This window comes from Sinohyriopsis cumingii, unplaced genomic scaffold, assembly GCF_028554795.1.
Source record: "Sinohyriopsis cumingii isolate HCF-2022 unplaced genomic scaffold, ASM2855479v2 utg000695l, whole genome shotgun sequence".
NCBI lineage: Eukaryota > Metazoa > Mollusca > Bivalvia > Unionida > Unionidae > Sinohyriopsis > Sinohyriopsis cumingii.
In genome coordinates this window covers 3,172,568-3,195,524 of record NW_028315924.1, presented here as the reverse complement: position 1 = coordinate 3,195,524, position 22,957 = coordinate 3,172,568, and the positions used below count along the sequence as shown (strand labels likewise).

The 22,957-nt window shown below is 33.8% G+C and overlaps 1 protein-coding gene across 1 annotated transcript in view; it reads right to left on the bottom strand.

Moving 5' to 3' along the window:
• Positions 1-22,957, bottom strand: part of LOC149773300 (roundabout homolog 2-like) — a 103,458-nt gene that overhangs the window by 4,182 nt on the left and 76,319 nt on the right. Inside the window, exons 6-11 of the mRNA XM_089946513.1 lie at positions 18,632-18,922; positions 16,624-16,764; positions 15,200-15,230; positions 13,293-13,408; positions 11,540-11,576; positions 8,119-8,214 (exon numbers count right to left, since the gene is read on the bottom strand). Coding sequence (XP_089802639.1) covers positions 8,121-8,214; positions 11,540-11,576; positions 13,293-13,408; positions 15,200-15,230; positions 16,624-16,764; positions 18,632-18,922 — 710 coding nt within the window. The 3' untranslated portion in view covers positions 8,119-8,120. The remainder of the gene's footprint in view (positions 1-8,118; positions 8,215-11,539; positions 11,577-13,292; positions 13,409-15,199; positions 15,231-16,623; positions 16,765-18,631; positions 18,923-22,957) is intronic.

Below are 22,957 nucleotides of genomic sequence, written 5' to 3'. Positions count from 1 at the left end.
CATAATTATACATTTGAACTGGATGGGACCACTCATAACACTGAGTTATGATAGGCAATGTTGGACTGGATGGAACCACTCATAACACTGAGTTATGACATGCAATGTTGAACTAGATGGGACCACTTCTAACAACGAGATATGATAGGCAATGTTGGACTAGATGGGACCACCCATAACAATGAGTTATGACATGCAATATTGAACTAGATGGGACCACTTCTAACAATGAGATATGATAGGCAATGTTGGACTAGATGGGACCACCCATAACAACGAGATATGATAGGCAATGTTGGACTAGATGGGACCACCCATAACACTGAGTTATGACATGCAATGTTGAACTAGATGGGACCACTTCTAACAACGAGATATGATAGGAAATGTTGGACTAGATGGGACCACCCATAACAACGAGATATGATAGGCAATGTTGGACTAGATGGGACCACCCATAACAACGAGATATGATAGGCAATGTTGGACTAGATGGGACCACCCATAACAACGAGATATGATAGGCAATGTTGGACTAGATGGGACCACCCATAACACTGAGTTATGACATGCAATGTTGAACTAGATGGGACCACTTCTAACAACGAGATATGATAGGCAATGTTGGACTAGATGGGACCACCCATAACACTGAGTTATGACATGCAATGTTGAACTAGATGGGACCACTTCTAACAACGAGATATGATAGGAAATGTTGGACTAGATGGGACCACCCATAACAACGAGATATGATAGGCAATGTTGGACTAGATGGGACCACCCATAACAACGAGATATGATAGGCAATGTTGGACTAGATGGGACCACCCATAACAACGAGATATGATAGGCAATGTTGGACTAGATGGGACCACCCATAACACTGAGTTATGACATGCAATGTTGAACTAGATGGGACCACTTCTAACAACGAGATATGATAGGCAATGTTGGACTAGATGGGACCACCCATAACAACGAGATATGATAGGCAATGTTGGACTAGATGGGACCACCCATAACAACGAGATATGATAGGCAATGTTGGACTAGATGGGACCACCCATAACACTGAGTTATGACATGCAATGTTGAACTAGATGGGACCACTTCTAACAACGAGATATGATAGGCAATGTTGGACTAGATGGGACCACCCATAACAATGAGTTATGACATGCAATATTGAACTAGATGGGACCACTTCTAACAATGAGATATGATAGGCAATGTTGGACTAGATGGGACCACCCATAACAACGAGATATGATAGGCAATGTTGGACTAGATGGGACCACCCATAACACTGAGTTATGACATGCAATGTTGAACTAGATGGGACCACTTCTAACAACGAGATATGATAGGAAATGTTGGACTAGATGGGACCACCCATAACAACGAGATATGATAGGCAATGTTGGACTAGATGGGACCACCCATAACAACGAGATATGATAGGCAATGTTGGACTAGATGGGACCACCCATAACAACGAGATATGATAGGCAATGTTGGACTAGATGGGACCACCCATAACACTGAGTTATGACATGCAATGTTGAATTAGATGGGACCACTTCTAACAACGAGATATGATAGGCAATGTTGGACTAGATGGGACCACCCATAACAACGAGATATGATAGGCAATGTTGGACTAGATGGGACCACCCATAACACTGAGTTATGGCATGCAATGTTGGACTAGATGGGACCACTTCTAACAACGAGATATGATAGGCAATGTTGGACTAGATGGGACCACTTCTAACAACGAGATATGATAGGCAATGTTGGACTGGATGGGACCACCCATAACACTGAGTTATGACATGCAATGTTGAACTAGATGGGACCACTTCTAACAACGAGATATGATAGGCAATGTTGGACTAGATGGGACCACTTCTAACAACGAGATATGATAGGCAATGTTGGACTGGATGGGACCACTTCTAACAACGAGATATGATAGGCAATGTTGGACTAGATGGGACCACCCATAACAACGAGATATGATAGGCAATGTTGGACTAGATGGGACCACCCATAACAACGAGATATGATAGGCAATGTTGGACTAGATGGGACCACCCATAACACTGAGTTATGACATCCAATGTTGGACTGGATGGGACCACCCACAACACTGAGTCACCTGTCCACATGTAACAAGCTAATAATAAGTCAGAGCAAAGGTTATTGTCAGGTGCCACTGAGCATAACAAGAACATTCATATCAATGAGTTGTCTGCCCTTGAAAAGCAAGCATATCACATGACTGAGTAAACATTAACGATTGGGGCCATTGAGCTAAATGGGAAGATTCACATCACTTAATTGTCTGATCAACTGTAACAAGCTAATAACAAGATAGATTAAATGTCAATCATAGACACCAGTGAGATGGATGGGAACAATCATATCACTGAGTTATCTGTCCATGTGTAACAAGCACATCATAAGATTAAATCAACAGTAATGAATGGAGTCAGTGAACTTGATGAGAACATTTGTGTTTTGTGCTTATATTAATTTCTAGAGCCTCTGCATGATTCATTCTACAGACTTGCAAATTAGACTCGAACATCATCAACAGCTTCATAATGTTCAATAAAGAATCAACAGATTACTAATATGAAAGGCGATGTTATGTTTTCACTTGGATACAAATGTAATGTGTCTCTATCTATTCAAATGGGATTCAGTTGTAAAGTGATATAGATACAATACTTGAAGTATGGATAATACACTGAAAGACATGGATAACAAAGACACATGGATAATACACTGAGAGACATGGATAACAAAGAGACATGGATAATACACTGAGAGACATGGATAATACACTGAAAGACAAGGGTAATGCACTGAAAAAATGGGTAATACACTGAAAAACATGGGTAAAGCACTGAAAACATGGGTAATACACTGAAAAACTTGGATGGTACACTGAATCATAGATAATACACTGAAAGATATGGATAATGCACTTGATATAGATACAATACTTGAAGCATGGATAATACATGGAAAGACATAGATAATACACTGAGAGACATGGATAATACACTAAAAGACATGGATAATGGACTGAGAGACATGGATAATACAGAGAGACAAGGATAATGCACTGAAAGACATGGGTAATGCACTGAAAAACATGGGAAAAGCACTGAAAAACATGGATAATACACTGAAAAACTTGGATAGTACACTGAATCATGGATAATACACTGAAAGACATGGAAAATATACTTAGAGACATGCATAATACATTGAAAGACATGGATAATACACTGAAAGGCATGGGTAATACACTTGATATAGATACAATACTTGAAGCATGGATAATACATGGAAAGACATGGATAACACTGAGAGACATGGATAATACACTGAAAGACATGAATAATGCACTGAGAGACATGGATAATACACTGAAAGAAATGGATAATTTATTGAGAGACATGGATAATGTATTGAGAGACATGGATAATACACTGAGAGACATGGATAATGTATTGAGAGACATGGATAATACACTGAGAGACATGGGTAATACACTGAAAGACATGGGTAATACACTGAAAAACATGGTAGTACACTTGACATAGATACAATTCTTTAAGCATAGATAATGCACTGAGAGACATGGATAATACACTGAGAGACAAGGATAATACACTGAAAAGCATGGGTAATACACTTGACATAGATACAATACTTCAAGCATTGATAATGCACTGAAAGACATGCATAACACTGAGAGACATGGATAATACACTGAGAGACATGGATAACACAGACATGGATAACACACTGAAAGACATGGATAATACACTGAAAGTGATGGATAATGCACTGAAAAACTTGGATAATAGAGTGAAAGACATATAATGAGAAAACCCATGGACAGTAATTTTAATTTCGTATATGATACTTTTTGTTTCGTTAAATTTTATGTTTAATTTTAAATGTTAGCAGGCTTTGTAGCACTCTCTAGTGTCTTAGTTTGGGTCACATGATGCCACCTGGGTATATATATGTGCCAACTGTGGCAGCATGGGTGGTGTGTTATGAAGCAGTATTGTGTGAAGACATCCTGTTGCAAGTAAAACAGTATAACCACCCCGCCAGAGAAGCAAATTTGGTCGTATAAAGACCTATCCTAAAGAACCAGAGATATCGCGACTTGGGGTTGTGTAGCAGAGGGAGTTTCCACAAGACATGGATAATACAATGAAAGACATGGATAATACACTCAAAGACATGGACAGTATGCTTGAAGACTTGGATAATACACTTGAAGACATGAACAATACACTAGAAGATATGGACAATATGCCTAAAGATGTGTTATATATATTTAATTTGCATTATTTGTTAGTTTGTTTTGTACATTTTTATTTCATTACATGCTATTGTAATGTAACATTGTGTATTAGACTTGACCTTGTCCAAAACTGAATTCATTTTCTGCTTGACCTGAACTGACTTTTTTTTATTTCATTCTGTAAACAACTAATACATACCTAGCTACAATATTCTCTATGTGTATGTGCTTAATATCAGTATCATTATTAATAAAGAAGTAAATATGTTTTTTGAGTAATGGTCTAGGTTTTGGAATTTTCTTAGTGTACTTGACATAGTCCAGGTTCTATATTAATGTTAGCAATATGTTTCTAATAACAACTAACATATTTAATTTGCAAACCTCAGTATCGTTCTAGAATGTTATTTTCCAATAGGTAGTATTTTTTTGTTGTTACAAAATGCTAATTGTGACATGAGGTCGAGTAGAAGACTATATAATCTTGTCAATGAAGGTAAAATCCATTCATGCTTTAAGTTCTAGCACAGTCAAGTTGTATTATATGTAATATCCAGTATTTCATTTCAGACTTGAATCTAGTTTTTCAATTTTTTTTAATTCAAGAGATTATTTTTTCTGGAAATATAAATGTGTGTGTGCGCAATGTGATTTGGATTTTTAACATAGTTTTAACAATTTTTCAGTCATATCGCTTTGATGTCTGCAATGTGGCAGTTTATAGTGATGTCTAGCACTGGGGCATCATGCCACAGACATGTAGCATGATGTCCCACCCAGTCACATTATTCTGACACAGGGCCAACCAGTCCTAACACTAACCTCGTAATGCTGAATGCCAAGCGAGGCAGCTGTTAGTACCATTTTTGTAAGTCTTTGGTATGACTTGGCCAGGGATCGAACCCATGACCTCCCGCATCCAAGGCAGATGCTCTAACAACTAGTGCTCTGATAAAATTCTAGGACAGAGACATTCACCAGAATTTTTAGTGAATTTAAACCTGGAATTATATTACAACAAAAGACTGTTGGAACATCCACACTCTACAAGCTACCACAGACACATCATGACCTTCAGTTTTGGATTTAATTTGGACTTCTACTGAATTTATTCATTACTTTAAATTACTAGTACTTATGTCTGTAGTGCTAGGCTTATTTTGGGATTTAATTCGCAATACAATAAGTTCTTTTTCATTTTCACTTTGTATTCTAAGGAAATAAATTATTTGTTGAATTTTACAAAACGTGTTGCTTTTCACTCTATTGTGTTACTTTTTTGAAGAGCATAGACTTGTAACACATGGACAATACACTTGAAGACTTGGATGATACACTGGAAGACGTGAATGATACACTAGAAAACATGACTGAATCACTAGAAGACACGGACAATATGCTTGAAAACTTGGATGATACACTTGAAGTCATGGACAATATGCATGAAGACTTGGACAATATGCTTGAAGACATGAATGGTACATTTGAAGACATGGAAAATATGCATGAAGACTTGGACAATATGCTTGAAGACTTGGACAATATGCTTGAAGACATGAATGGTACATTTGAAGACATGGACAATATGCTTGAAGACTTGGACAATATGCTTGAAGACTGGCACAATATGCATGAAGACATGAATGATACACTAGAAAACATGAATGATACACTAGAAAACATGAATGATACACTAGAAGACATGGACAATATGCTTGAAGACTTGGATGATACACTTAAAGACATGGAAAATATGCATGAAGACATGGACAATATGCTTGAAGACTTGGATAATATGCATGAAGACTTGGACAAAATACACTAGAAGACATGGACAATATGCACAAAGACATGGACAATATGCATGAAGACATGGACAATATGCATGAAGACATGGACAATATGCATGAAGACATGGTGGACAATATCCATGAAGACATGGACAATATACTTGAAGGCTTGGATGACACACTTGAAGACATGGACAATATGCATGAAGACATGGACAATATGCATGAAGACATGGTGGACAATATCCATGAAGACATGGACAATATGCATGCAGACATGGACAGCATGCATGAAGACATGGACAATATGCTTGAAGACTTGGATGATACACTTGAAGACATGGACAATATGCTTGAAGACATGGACAATATGCATGCAGACATGGACAGTATGCATGAAGACATGGACAATATGCATAAAGACATGGACAATATGCTTGAAGACTTGGATGATACACTTGAAGACATGGACAATATGCTTGAAGACTTGGATGATACACTTGAAGACATGGACAATATGCTTGAAGACTTGGATGATACACTTGAAGACATGGACAATATGCTTGAAGACTTGGATGATACACTTGAAGACATGGACAATATGCACAAAGACATGGACAATATGCTTGAAGACATGGACAATATGCATGCAGACATGGACAGTATGCATGAAGACATGGACAATATGCATGAAGACATGGACAAGATGCATGAAGACATGGACAATATGCATAAAGACATGGACAATATGCTTGAAGACTTGGATGATACACTTGAAGACATGGACAATATGCATGCAGACATGGACAATATGCATACAGACATGGACAGTATGCATGAAGACATGGACAATATGCATAAAGACATGGACAATATGCTTGAAGACTTGGATGATACACTTGAAGACATGGACAATATGCATGAAGACATGGACAATATGCATGAAGACATGGTGGACAATATCCATGAAGACATGGACAATATGCATGCAGACATGGACAGTATGCATGAAGACATGGACAATATGCTTGAAGACTTGGATGATACACTTGAAGACATGGACAATATGCTTGAAGACATGGACAATATGCTTGAAGACATGGACAGTATGCATAAAGACATGGACAATATGCTTGAAGACTTGGATGATACACTTGAAGACATGGACAATATGCATGAAGACATGGTGGACAATATCCATGAAAACATGGACAATATGCATGCAGACATGGACAGTATGCATGAAGACATGGACAATATGCTTGAAGACTTGGATGATACACTTGAAGACATGGACAATATCCATGAAGACATGGTGGACAATATGCATGAAGACATGGACAATATGCATGAAGACATGGACAATATGCTTGAAGACTTGGACAATATGCTTGAAGACTTGGATGATACACTTGAAGACATGGACAATATGCATGAAGACATGGACAATATGCTTGAAGACTTGGACAATATGTTTGAAGACTTGGATGATACACTAGAAGACATATAAAATATGCTTGAATATATGAACAATACAATTGAAGACATGGACAATATGCTTGAAGATATGGACAATACATACATGGATAATAAACTTCATTACATGAACAACACTTCAAGACATGGACAAACCACTTCATTATATTGACAATACACTTGAAGACATGGACAATACACTTGAAGACATGGACAATACACTTCAAGACATGGACAATACACTTCAAGACATAGACAATCCACTTCAAGACATGGACAAACCACTTCATTATATTGACAATACACTTGAAGACATGGACAATACACTTGAAGACATGGACAATACACTTGAAGACATGGACAATACACTTGAAGACATGGACAATACACTTCAAGACATGGACAATACACTTCAAGACATGGATAATATAGTTCATGACATGGACAATACACAATAAGACATGTTCATTTTACTTCAAGACAATTTAAACAAATTTTATATAGAAGTACCTTCAGATGTTTTCTTTGATCTTGAGCACAGTATACATCTGGATATCTCTGATTGAATCGAAGTGCAGTGTTTCATATAACTCATTGCCTGTTGACCTTAAATCAAAATTAAAATATCATATATGTATATGTGTGTGAATATATATATATATATATATATATATATATATATATATATATATATATATATATATAGCTTAAGGCCAAATAAGTACATTCAAGACTACAGGCACATCATTACCTTCAACACTGGAATTTAATTTTAACTTTATTCATTATGAAATGCTGATAGAACTTATTTGACTATTTGGGATTTAATTTGCAACAAAGCAAGTTCCTTTCTCAATTTTCACTTTGTTATGTAGGGAAATGAATTATTGTTGAATTTTACAAAACTTGTTGTTTTTTACCTCTTTTCTATTACTTAGTTTCAGACCATAGAGTCACACACACACACTATATATATAATAACATGGCATTTAATGTGTTCATATAAAGTAATTTGATATACCACTACTATGTCAAATTGTGATCCATCCATGGCACAATAATGCACATATATAAACATTCTCGTGTCCATTTGCAGTTGAATCTAGATCAATGATCAATTTCCACACATTAATTATTTGTGACATATGACAATAATGATAAAAAGTATTAATAATACACATTTTCATCACAATCTTTTCTGCTTTCTTTTTCCCCCTCCCCTCTCATGCATAACAGGCAAATTATGCAGAAATGTAGACTGAGTGAGAAAAAGAATCTGGGCTGGATTAAAACCTTGATATAAAAACTACACCAAGTAACCTACAAAAATATGGTTTGTCATAACATTATGTGTGTTGTTACCTTGGGATTTATATACAGTGTTTATCAATGATACAAAGTTGCAAACCATATCGACATTATATGGTAAATTTCTTGGTTATGTGGTACACATACTGTGATGTATTTAATGTTTTGTTGTTGTTGTTGTTACCTAAACATACTATAATGTTTTAAAAATCAATTATTATAAATTAAATATGAAAATGTCCATAGGCTGTTCTCTCTCTCTCTCTCTCTCTGTCTCTCTGTCTCTCTCTCTGGACCATCGTAGCAAGATACGGGCTAAAATCTGTGAAATGACAAGCATAGAGGATTTTCATTTGTGTCATCCCTCGATGTCTCTGGACTTATGAATGATGGTATAAGGTAAGTCGAACCGATCAAAGCATGGGGGGGAGAGAGTTTTCTAGTCAAACAGACCAGAGAGAGAGAAAGAGTTATTGCAGGTGCACTGTTACTAAAGCAGAATAATGACTTAGATCAACTGTACATATATTAAAAGATTTTAATTACCTCTTGCTGGTTTGTCATTTTGCTTAGTTTCTATTCCACATTAATTTCCATATGCTAGTACATGAATGGATAAGCATTCTTGTGAATGGCATAACTAACCAAGTGTTTGTAATGCTCTACTTTTATCATTAAAACCATCTTTCATGTTTCAATCATAAATTTGTATTATATTGATTTAATCAATGTGAACAAAAACAGAAACTATAAAAAAGAAAATGATGAACTTATCAATATGGAAAGATGATTGTGAATAGACAAAAAAGCCATAGAACTACATTTTGATTTTGTAGCAGACACGCTCAGGGATGTGAGGAGTTCATTCACTTGGTCAATACACAGTTGCCAGTGGTAAATCTTAGCTCTGTTCAAAGGGCAAATATGTGTATTTGTATGTGATATAAATAAAATATATGTACAGTATGTATGCTGTATCAACGATATACCACTCATTCTATAAATTGTTCATTAAAAGGAAACTTGGCAAGCCTCATTTTCTTTTAATGAAAAATGTATATATTTGATACAGTGTACATACTATATATATATATATATATATATATATATATATATATATATATATATATATATATATATACACATATATATATTTAGTTAAGTATATTTAATTTGTATTGTTTGTTGGCTTCTTTCAATGATGAGATGTTCTGTATTTTATACCTGACCTTGTTCCAGAAATCAAGTTAATGTTGTACCTGTGACACTTATTTTGTAAATAACAATATATAGCTAATATTTCTCTATCATTGTGGATTAAATATTCAGATCTTTATTAGGAGTTTTGAATTAAAGATACATTCTTGATTCTGAAGTTATAAACTTCCAGAATGGAAATTACCTGCTAATGTGCCAACCCAGAATGGAAATTACCTGCTAATGTGCCAACCCAGAATGGAAATTACCTGCTAATGTGCCAACCCAGAATGGAAATTACCTGCTAATGTGCCAACCCAGAATGGAAATTACCTACTAATGTGCCAACCCAGAATGGAAATTACCTGCTAATGTGCCAATGGCATGGAATGTGATCATGTGTTAAGTTTTTTGATGTATCACAATAACAGAATCCATTGGTCCTTGTCTGATAAATTTACTGTAATTCAAAATTAAGGTTTTGTCCAAGAATACTATTGAAGACATTGTAATCCTAGTGAGTAATAATTTGAATAAATAATTCAACCTGAATTACAAACATAACAGAATAATAATTCTGACTCTGATTCTGCTTCAGATTTAAAGCAAGAACAAATAATCCCAAGGATTTAACTAAATATATCATGCTAACCACAAGCTTTTATATGATTACAATTTGACAAATACTGGTCATTATATTCATCTTTCCATACAAAACTTGAACTGGTCACAAACACTGCAAATACCATCAAATGAATGATTCGCAGTTTCAGAATTGTCAGAACTGCATCAAATTATGAAAGTGCATTTAAATTAATTTATAGTACCGATAAGGTGATTGCATGTTGTCAGAGATTTCATTGTACTTTGTTGATAAAACATCAGACTCCTGTGCTTACATTGAGTAACTATCTTAACCGTAAAATATATGCCAAATCAAATTCTGGCTCATCTTCATTGTTGATGTTGTTGTTGCTGTTGCAGGGTTTAATGCCATTTTTCAGCACAAGATAGGCTATACAAAGCAGCCAGTATAAATGGTGGAGGAAGAACCCAGGAAAACCCCCAAAGTACCACTGACCCACTAGAAACTACTGGCAAACTTTCTCCCTTACCCACACTGGCCGAGCCCAAGACTCGAACCAATGCTGACAGAGGTGAGTCGGCAGTGACCCGTAATGGTGAACGCTTTAGGTTTTGCAATCATATAACCCATTCAAAGGATCGGTGTCCCTTAAATTTTCACTTTGTAACATAGAAAAATACATTATTTGTTGGTTTTACTAAACCTGTTGGTTTCGCTTCTTTCTGTTACATTGTTTAGGAAGAGTCGAAACAATAGAGGAGTTGTATCTTAGGATAGTATGTTATGTATGTAAATATAAATAATGGTTTTTATTCTACTTTTTGTTTCAGTTATTTGTACCTCTTATTGGCGTTTGTGTTGTTTTCTGTTGTGTTACCTGAAATAAAAAAAGAACGTATGAAAGTTGCTGGCTTTAATAGTGTTCAATAATTGAAGCAATATATGGCATTAAGGGCAGTACTGTCCATACCTTAATTCCAGTGATATATATATATATATATCATTTGCATAATTTCATCTATGACTGTAAATTATAGTGATCATTTATTGCTGGAATTGGTTTAAGATGTTAAAGAACATACATCTGCATAGGATCTATAAATAGATGACTATGTATGCATTGATACTTAATAAAAATACAATTATTAATAAATATGTTTACGAGTTTCGGGATTTTCCCCTTTGGACAGGATAGTCAGGTGGTATGTTAAAAGAATTAAGTTGGTTCCCACTGGGTGGGTTAAGCCATGTGAGTTCTTATACGATGTTGGAAATGTGCAATTTGTCACGTAGCATTAGTGATGATTATATGCGTGTTTAAGCTTTTTTTGGCTGTATATAATTTGCTGGGCAGTTTCCTTATTCTTAATTCTTGTGTTCTTGTTGTAACATCAAGTCTTCAGATGTATTTTTATTGTACTCAGATATTAATTGAGAGGATACACCAATTTTTTTGTTCCAACTGGGTGTTTTCGCTGAACATGATAGTATGTCCATTCCAGCTGGTTTAAACAAGTTCTTGAAGTGCATACCACAGACCCAGTTAAATTTGCAATTCAGTATTAATTTAATTTTCCAACAGACCTTCTTACACTGTCATGAGATTTTCCAAATTATTTAGGTCACACTGGTCTCAGTATCACGTAGGACCAATAGCATATAGTCAAAAAAGTGTTAGCAAAATCTCATACTGATATGGCCACTCATTCATTACAAGTAGTGACAACCCGTTTTTAAGAGAGCTGCCAGTTTTCTTTTAATATTATCAATATATCATTTAAAAGTCTTTCAGTGAAAACTCCATGACCATTTGACTGTCTGATTAGGAGAAGTAGTTCTGATACTATATTCAAAATGCAGAAAAGTGCATGTGTAAAGTTTCATGGCAATCCTCCCAGCAATTTGGGAGAATGGCTATAACAATTTTTGCAAAGAGATAAATAATGAAAAGCTATTATTTAACTGTATAATTGGGTCCTCCCTGGAATAATAGTAAATATTGTTGCTATTGGAGAAACAACTATTGAATGTAATGATTGCACATACAGATTTTTAGCAGTATGGATAAAAAAGGAAAAGAAAAATGTTCTATATCCATTCATTTTACACCTCAGTATCAGTAACACATGCCATAAAATATTACAAACTTACATAAAGCTATGCTTCTGTTTTGCAATCACTGAAAACAGCTGATTTGCACTAGAGACACTACCAAGATAATTGTGCAGGTATGTTTAAAAATGAAAAAGCAAATTTTTATCATAAAGTGTGTGTAGCTCCAGTACGGTAGTTTCCATTTAATTTTTGCGATGACTTCACCTCCAATGGAAAGGTATTCCAAAGAAACATTTCATCCACACACATGATGATAATATTGTAGTTTGCTTCATTGCTATAATATTTTTATTGCTAATTGCTATAATATTTTTACTGCTAAATTGCTATAATATTGTATTGCTAAATTGCTTTAATATTTGTATTGCTAAATTGCTATAATATTTTTATCGTTCTATGCTTGAGTTGCCCTGTCCCTGTGTGAGCTTTCTTGAAATAAATATACTCCCATAGAAACATATGTCTACAATAGTTTTACCATTTAATTGTATGTACTCATTTGCTTCAGCTCTGATGACATGCAGTTCCTCGTACTCTGATTCTCTGACAGCATCATTTGGTACTGCATCTGTCTTCATATCCCTCCTTTCTATGCTTGAAACAGAATGAAATATTTGCCTTAACACAATTTAGTATTGCCCTCAATATGACCCTGAAATAAATTGGAATTCACATTTGACAACTTAGAATTTTCTAGAAAGGAACTTTTGACCATCATGGTTCTATTTTTGTGCCTTAGCATATAATGTTGTTTACTTGAGAAATTACTCATTCTTGTATTCAACATCTGAGGCAGAATCAGCCTTATTGTTGTGTTCAGTATTTGATTTAGGTGAAATTATTTTTTCATACGACTGACTGGAAATACAATGTGCTCATCAATATCATTTTTGGAGAGAAACATTAACTTGAAATTATAATAAATTCAGATAAGAACATTTCTGGATTATATTATGGTCATACAAAAAAAGACTAGTGGCACATTACCACAATCCAGTCTATTGGCACATTATCACAGTCCAGGCTATTGGCACATTATCACAATCCAGGCTATTGGCACATTACCGTGTTTGAGACTTTAGGCATATCAATACATTGGAATTTATTTGGAATACACATTGAATTAGATTGGAACTTTATATATTTCGACTTGTTATTAAACATTTAGGACTATTTGGGATCTAGTTAACAATACTGTGTATATACTTTTAATTTTCACTTTGCATTCCAGGGAAATAAATTATTTGTTGAATTCTAAAACAATTGATCTTTTCCTCTTTTCTTTACATATTTTAAGACCATAGAGTCATAACACTTGCCCTATTTATAGTCTATCACTTTTTTTTAATTCTTCTTGATCTGCATCAAAATATTGAAGTAGAACACTAACACATATCAATGAAAGTTGTTGTAACAGTAAAATAAGTTAACAATATTTTGTAGATTAACCTGTGGAACAAATGCAAAAACAGGATTTACATGAGCTGATAAAAAAATTGTGGATATGCGTACATGAAAAAACTCAACCAACATTCATAGATTAAGATTCGGGATATTTTATGCAAATCATTTTGTAACATAGATGTGCAATCGTTGCTTCTATTATGAGATCTAGTTCCATTTCCTTCCATCTGGTAAGAGATTCACAGCATTTTAATAATAAATTGTGGTTCAAATTCATGTAACGTGATTAAAGTGTCAAGTTGAGATTATTCGTACAAGGTTAATAATGTGTTTCCTATTTCAGAATCTTGACGGCAGCAAAGTCAAGATACATTTATTTTTAAATTTTTAACTTTTATTTGTATTTGGCCTCTGTCAACATTCTGCAATTATAACAAGTAATGGAGATCAATCTGATAAAATCTTTAACACGCTGCACAATGCATGTACATCATGTAAAATTAAGGTTCTCCTGCCATGGTTGTATTTCTAACGCAGATCCAATAATTGATCTAACGTACAACACCTGGAGTGATGCTATTAAAAGTTGATACTGTTGTGTGTCATGCTGTTTAAATGCTGTTAACAAAGTTTCTCTTTGATGATAATTTTACGGTTGAGATCATATTTCTCGAATTATATCAATTTGCATTCTGGCTTAAATTAGGCAATTTCATGACCATATTTTAAGCTTTTCGGTTTAATTTGGGACAATTATAACATAACAGAATCAACTTTTTCATATTTCTTTCATAATATTGTCCTATATTGCACCTAACATAGCCTACAAATTGTTTACACACAATAAAGGTTTATAGGAATAAATATATAATTTGTTTACATGATAGATCAGAATGAAGACTGCTAGCCTTTAGATATCTTTCACAGTTTGTTAGAAATTGTGCGATAAAATATATAAAGTCAGAGTAGCACCAGCCTTACCGTACTTCACGCACCCTGTGACTGTCACTTCCTGAAGACGAAATAAATAATATCTTAAAGTAAATTTAGTAGTTTTTATTTGAAAAAAGCTTTAGTTATTATATTTCTTTTCAAACATCGAGAAAGGACATTATGAGATAAATTGCTATTACTAGATTTGAAATGGCAATGAAAAAGACCCAGCTCTTAAAATTGCAATGTATCCCATTATGTATGGTATTTACACATAAGTGAACATCAAACTATATTAGTGTGTTGCAGGTATGTTGAGGTCTACCGAATATTAAGCTAAATTAACAATAATTATTCATTTAAATAATCATATTTTGTATAATGCTGTAAACAGGTGAGAAATAATAATGTTAATGAACATGACATAACAAGTCAAGTATTGCATTGATAAATAAATAAGGATAAGATGAGCATATTGGATATAAATTAGGTATTTAACACTATAAATTAGGGACTTATCTGGGATTTAACTTTATCAATTAGGGACTTATCTGGGATCTAACTTTATAAATTAGGAACTTATATGGGATTTAACTTTATAAATTAGGGACTTATATGGGATTTAACTTTATAAATTAGGGACTTATATGGGATTTAACTTTATAAATTAGGAACTTATATGGGATTTAACTTTATAAATCAGGGACTTATATGGGATTTCATTTTATATATTAGGGACTTATATGGGATTTAACTTTATAAATTAGGGACTTATATGGGATTTAACTTTATAAATTAGGGACTTATATGGGATTTAACTTTATAAATTAGGGTCTTATATGTGATTTAACTTTATAAATTAGGGACTTATATGGGATTTCATTTTATAAATTAGGGACTTAAATGGGATTTAACTTTATAAACTAGGGACTTAAATGGAATTTAACTTTATAAATTAGGGACTTATATATGATTTAGCTTTATAAATTAGGGACTTATATGGGATTTCATTTTATAAATTAGGGACTTAAATGGGATTTAACTTTATAAACTAGGGACTTAAATGGGATTTAACTTTATAAACTAGGGACTTAAATGGGATTTAACTTTATAAACTAGGGACTTAAATTGGATTTAACTTTTTCCATTCACATTCAGCCAATCTGAAACAGTAGTAAGAGCGAGTATTGAATATGTGAATGGGCTTCTTATGATTGAAAATAATTTCAAATATTAACATGGATGATGATAAAAGAATTAACAAACATCTTTCATCTTTACCACATTAGTTTAAATTTGAATTTAAAATGACGTTTATTGTGTATAATTTTAAGCATGCATTTAAAATGACATTTATTGTGTATAATTTTAAGCATGCATTTAAAATGACGTTTATTGTGTATTATTTTAAGCATGCATTTAAAATGATTTTCATTGTACATATCTAGCACCTTGATGCCAATCATTCTTACCATGTTGGCTTTCCTTGGGATGATGACATTTTCTCCATAGTATAATTCCTGTTACTCCAACTAGAATCCCAAATAAGCCAGCACTCACAGTCCCAGCTATCCAAGCATATGGTATTCCGATGCTGTCATTCACACTTGGTCCTAGAAACATAAGAACAAAAACTAAAATTACATTTAAAGGTACTTTCGATGTTGTGACAGTAAAATCGGTAGAAGTCTATCTTTAATTGGATAAATCATAACAAATTATGTTCTACATGCTAGGCTCTACGTGCTAGTTATACAATTGCAAAGATAATTTTAGTAACATTCTGGAGCTAAGAAGAATGAAAAATAAACTGGCTTTACCCAGACATAGGCAGAACGGAGCATGAATCATTGGAGCATAACTTGCAATGAATACACAAACCAGTAAGGATATGCTTGACAATAAACTCAAATAATTCCAATTGCTATAAATTGACTGGCATGGCTGCAGTGATACTGTTCTGGATATTTACACATGGTTAATGTCAGGGACTCTTTTCAGTTTCCACTGCACTTAAGGTTAAGCTTTGTATATGTCAGCTCCTTAATACACAAATAAATGATAAAAGCTCCTTTCTTTCATGACTACAGATCAAAATTTGTGGCCCCACATAAAACTCCAGTCCATCCTGTTATCCAACATTCACCTCAACAGTCAAACAAAGCATATGGCAGGTTTTTCAAGTCATTCTACAATCACAGAAAGTGCTACATTTGTGCTCCAACAATTCTTCACTAGCTATTATGGATGGCCAGAGGATGCGTTAGTAGGATACCTCATAAAAATGCACATAGGTGTTGTTTCGAGTGATCAAAATGAACAAGAATGGTAACACAAGCAGTACTGGACGCAAAGCTAATGTTGAAAAGAAAACAATAACCTAGCACGACAAAAAAGTGATAGAAGGTCCACATATGCTGTATAAAGGGGCTGATGAAAGAATATTAGTTAGGTTTATATATTTCTGGATATGTAACTTCAATTCTAATTGGAACACACATTACAATTAGTCGTATTTACATTTTCATGTTATTCTGGCATGGGTTAATAGTTTCCTGAAGATTTCATTTGCATTAATTTCCGCAAGAAACATTCCAATATATAGATCACAATTTTTATAATGCAAAATATTGAAACACACATTCATCAATTAAATATTGGGGGAAGTCCATTTATTTGCTCTCAGATTGTCACTTGGGTGAGCCATCTCTGTAGTTTAGGTACACATGGCCGCCATAAGAGCAATTAAGAAGTGGTGTTTTTGTATTTAATTTATATTGTATGCTTGATATTTGTCCGTGATTGTGGATATAGATTTTAGTTTTTCTTATATCTGATTTGTATGATACTTATAAGTGGTAAGTATTAACATATATTACAATTTACGTCGAGGGCCTAAACTTGTGTAAAATTTGATTGAAGTTTCCATTAAAACAATATTATTGCATCATAGGTCAGGTCATTATATAAAAGAGATTAAGTAAACAAATACCTGTTTTATGTTCAGTCTGTGGAATCATTTACTGTTGTAGTCAAATACAATATAAGATGAATCATTTATTTGTATGATTCATTGGAATTACAAAGTGCTCATTGACTTTTGGACTAAAAACAACTTTGAAATTATTGTCAATCATTAATAGACACTCTGCATCATATCCTTGTGATTCATCAAGACTACTGGTGCATCTGTACATTCAACATTATTTGAATTCATTTGAAATATTCTATACCTTTGGGCTTGTGACATAACATTTTGGATTATCTGAGATTTAATTCACAATAATGAAAGTCTCTTTCGAATTTCACTTTGTATTTTTTAGAAGTAAAATGCTTGCTGAATTTGACTAAACTTGGTTTAGATTTCTTTTTGTTGAAATGTTTTAGACCATAGGGCCATACCAGTAACTTTGAGGATTAGTTGAATAGATATTATTAAATGGAAAACAAATGATCAGGACAGAAAAAAGAACAGAATACCTTTCAAGGTAGTTTGAAATATTACTCTGGTCATATTGCTTGGACCTAAAGAGTTGCTGGCCGACATGTATATACTGTACACTGTGTTGGGCATTAGGTCTTCTAATATATAAGTTCCAATTTTCCCATTTCCTGGATCAGGTGCATGAAAACTTCTTGTGGCATCACCGGTTGTGATTATAATATGGAATGTCTGTTGTAGTCCACCATTATATCCTGCAACCCACTGTACTGTCAGGCTTGTTTGCTTTATATCTGTAACTGTCACATTAGATGGGACCTCAGGTACATCTAGAAGGAAAGAGTATAGACGCTCAACATGTCATCCAAAGAACATCCTTCGACTACAGCATTTGATTAAAAAATGAAAATTGATCAACGTTTTGTGTCTCACAATTTTCATTGAAACAACATCAATTGCAGCGTTAACAAACTCACGATGTGAATTTCTTGTCCCCTGTTATGCCATCTTTTGTTGTTCTTCTAAATCATGCAGACCGGAAGTATTTATATGGAATATTTCCGTTTACCGTGTGATGGATTTATGAAATATCATTCAACAAAATGCATGGAGTCCAAACTGAAAATGATAAAACCACTATTTATAACAAACTATGTTTAAAGAGAATCTACAACTAAGTATTAATATGCCAAGTCATCTATAATTTTGTATTAAATAATATTACAACAAGGTATAGCAAGCTCGATATATTGCAAGTTCTAATTCTTATACCAGTCCTAATGTATTTAGAAACTTCACAGATCCAGATTAATGGTTAGAGTAGGATAAATAGCGATCTAATGTGAAAGAGTCAAATGAGAATAATTTCGAAGACATACCGCAAGGTTTAGGTTTGCCTCCAAATATTGTGCAAATACACACATACACATATGTTAAATGAATTTAATTATTAAAAATTCTGTAATGTATAATGACATCATTCAGGGAATGTTAAATATATGACAGAAAGTTACGTGTGATCCCGTTGATAAGCATGATTGCTATTCTAAGACCAATCATAGGGTTGTAATTTATCTATAAATATACCTTGTACACAAATAAAGCATATTATGTCGGTTCAAGGCTAAACCCTTCGTGGCATAACTTTTGTCTAACCTTTTCAGAGACAAATATAGGGCATACAATAATGATGATATCATTGCCATCAGCTACATTGTTAAAGCTGTTATGCTTGCCCATGACTCTAAACATACCTGTCGGAATTCGATTAAATTTATTATACTGAATGTTTGGTATTTTTGACATGCAGTTCGTGTTTTTCACGTTATGTATGCAACACTTACTGGATTCTTGGTCAAGTCAGGTATGCAACACGTATTGACCTTAGGGTAAAAGTATGTATAAAACACGTATTTCATGGCTCCTGAGTCTTGGCCACTGGTATCAAACTATCCACCGTGGAACTTTAAAGTTATCCCTAACCTAAGCATGTAAGCACTTAAAGACATGACCAGAAGAATTAGCTTATGCGGTCAGTATTTTGTTGCAGGGTCTGTCCACTCCTGTCCGGCAACTCTGTTATAACATTAATGCCATTGATATCACATCCTATAGCATAATTAACACTTTAATAACATGAAAAGATCACGCTATCTATTGGATCAGCATTCGGTACTAAGTTATCCCCATACCCTTTGGGTCATAGATAATGAGAAAGGATTTACCAGAAGCTAAGAAGAAAATTACATCATTAAATGAATGAACACAAGTTGATAACATAAAAGATGCAGCCTACAAAGCTTAACATTATATAAAATAATTTAGAAACAAAAGTTTGTGCACGTAAACGACAACAGAGAACAACTGTAAAAACAATACACTGTATACTTTCAACAAGTCAAAGAGAAGCTCTTCTTGAAAAGAATATGTATGCTTATTTATTTTAAAATGGTAGAACATTTTTCTTACTGAAATAGTTATAAAGTTCTATCTACATTTATTGGCTGTTGCACAGCTGATGAGTTACTAGAGACTATATGGTCCCATAATATTAACCGGAACCATATATTCCTAACCAAACAAATTAGAAACAAATGTCTACACTTATGCATGAAGAGATCTCACGAAGCCTTTTAAATAATCGAAGTACAATGAACTTCAAGTTACATAATACATTAAAAATCAATTGTTAATTTATATTTTAAAAATACAATACATTTCTAAAGCACGTAAAATATGTCAAAACAGTTATTTTTGAAGAATTCATTTTATTAAAAATAAGCTACAATAAATAAGAACTTATGACCTTGGTACAAATTTAAGTTCTTACATCACACCAAATATAAGATGCAAATCTGGACCCTCCAGCAATAAAAGCGAGTCGGAAGGGTATAAAACTTTAACTGTTTATAGCATTTTTTAAAACCAGAATCCATGTTTCCTTTTACTTTAAGAATGATGCAAGGAAAGAATTCCAATCTATAAGACATAATCTGAAATAGAATGAAAGCAAGAAATCAATAACTGTAATATAAGACAGTTTTAGTATTCAGTCAACTACTTTCAAAAACACTCATTAACTTTCAGAGAAAACGTTTTTCTCAAAGACAATTAAAAATCCCTAACGTAGAGACAAAAAGAAAATTAATAGGTTTTCTCAAAGTAACTATTAAGCATTGAAAGTACAAGAAGCAATAAAAGTTAAAACATTTCTAACCGCAATTGCACTAGCAAGCAGGGATACAAAATACTTTTGTTAATAGTCATTTGTTTGCTTTTCAAGCAAGCCATTCCTATATATTTTCCATAAATAAAGCCATCTAAGCGGTTTGATTTACTTTAAAGCGTTGGGCTGATGGAAAATGTATGACAAAAAAGAAAGCACAAATGTCTTAATTTTGAAAGAAATTTGCATTCACTAAAGCCTTACCTATTATGACCATTATGTTTTTAGGTTTTATTGGTCTGTACGGTGGAAGGCGGGGCCGGTTTCTTGGATCTCAAAATATCTATATCGTGGCCGTCAGTATTTGTCTTAACACAGGCTGGCTCTCTATGGTGGACATTAGTGGATGATATCAAATTTGGATCAGTATGCTGGACATAGAGGCCTGCTTTTGTTTTCGAGGTTGGCCCCTCTGTATGTCAGGCATCAGGGCTTATTTCCAGATGTTTAAGGTTGACTCCCGCTGTATGTCTTACATCAGGGCTTATTTCCAGATGTTTAAGATTGACTCCCGCTGTATGTCAGACATCAGGGCTTATTTCCAGATTTTTGAGGTTGACTCCCTCTGTATATCAGACATCAGGGCTTATTTCCAGATTTTTAAGGTTGGCCCACTTTGTATTTTATCTATCTTGGCTTGTCTAATGCATGTCAAGATGTTCCGTCTTAATTTATGATTATTTAGGTTGTCTAGCTTTGCATGCTATACGTCTGTGCTTGTTTATTTATTTACAAAGTTGGACAGATCTGTACGCTGGTCTTCGGGGTTTGTTTATTGGTTCTAGTGTGGAGGTCAGTTGTGTGTAAACTATCAAATGTATAATCGTTTATAGACACGTTGTACAATTCAGAAAACTATATCAGTTAATAGAAATTATTTTAATTACATTAATTGCTTTAAATATTTAGGACTATGTATTGAACTATTCCTTTAAAGACGGACAAATAATGTTATTTCCAAGATGGTGGCTTTAATGAGCGCTAGTTAAAAGCACGCAGGTATCTCTTGTAGACGTTCGAATGCTTAACACAATCATTAAGGAATGTAATCCGTTTATGCACTCAGATTTTCCGTACCTGTTCTTAAATGCTAAATAGTACAAATCAGAATGCAATGGAATTTTAATATCAGAAAATGCTATTTCTAACACGTTCTGTGAATTTCCAACTCAGACTAAATTCCTTGATTACCTTACTTACATCTACAAAGCTTTAAAAGGGTATCTAGCAACCATTATAGACATTCATATTCCTGCAGAAAATAAAGTCAGATAAAATTGTTGCCACTAGAGGTTAGATTTTTCAAAATTAGAACTGCGTGATCTTGGAATGACATTCAGTGTGACCGTCATTACATTTTCATGCATTACTAATTTAAGTGATTAGTCATTTCAACCAAGGTCCACTGTACAATTGATTATGTGTATCAGTTTATCTGAGATCAGTTTATGTGAGACCAGTTTATGTGTGATCAGTTAAGACTGCTCGTGATTTGCCATAAGGTGCTTAATTTGATTTAAGAAAAAACTAAATGAAGTCTCCTTTCATTAAAAAGTCATTTTATTTCTACGGATTTTTATATGTTTCTGTAATACCTAAAAGCCCTTATAAGCACTGAATACAATATTATTATGCCAAC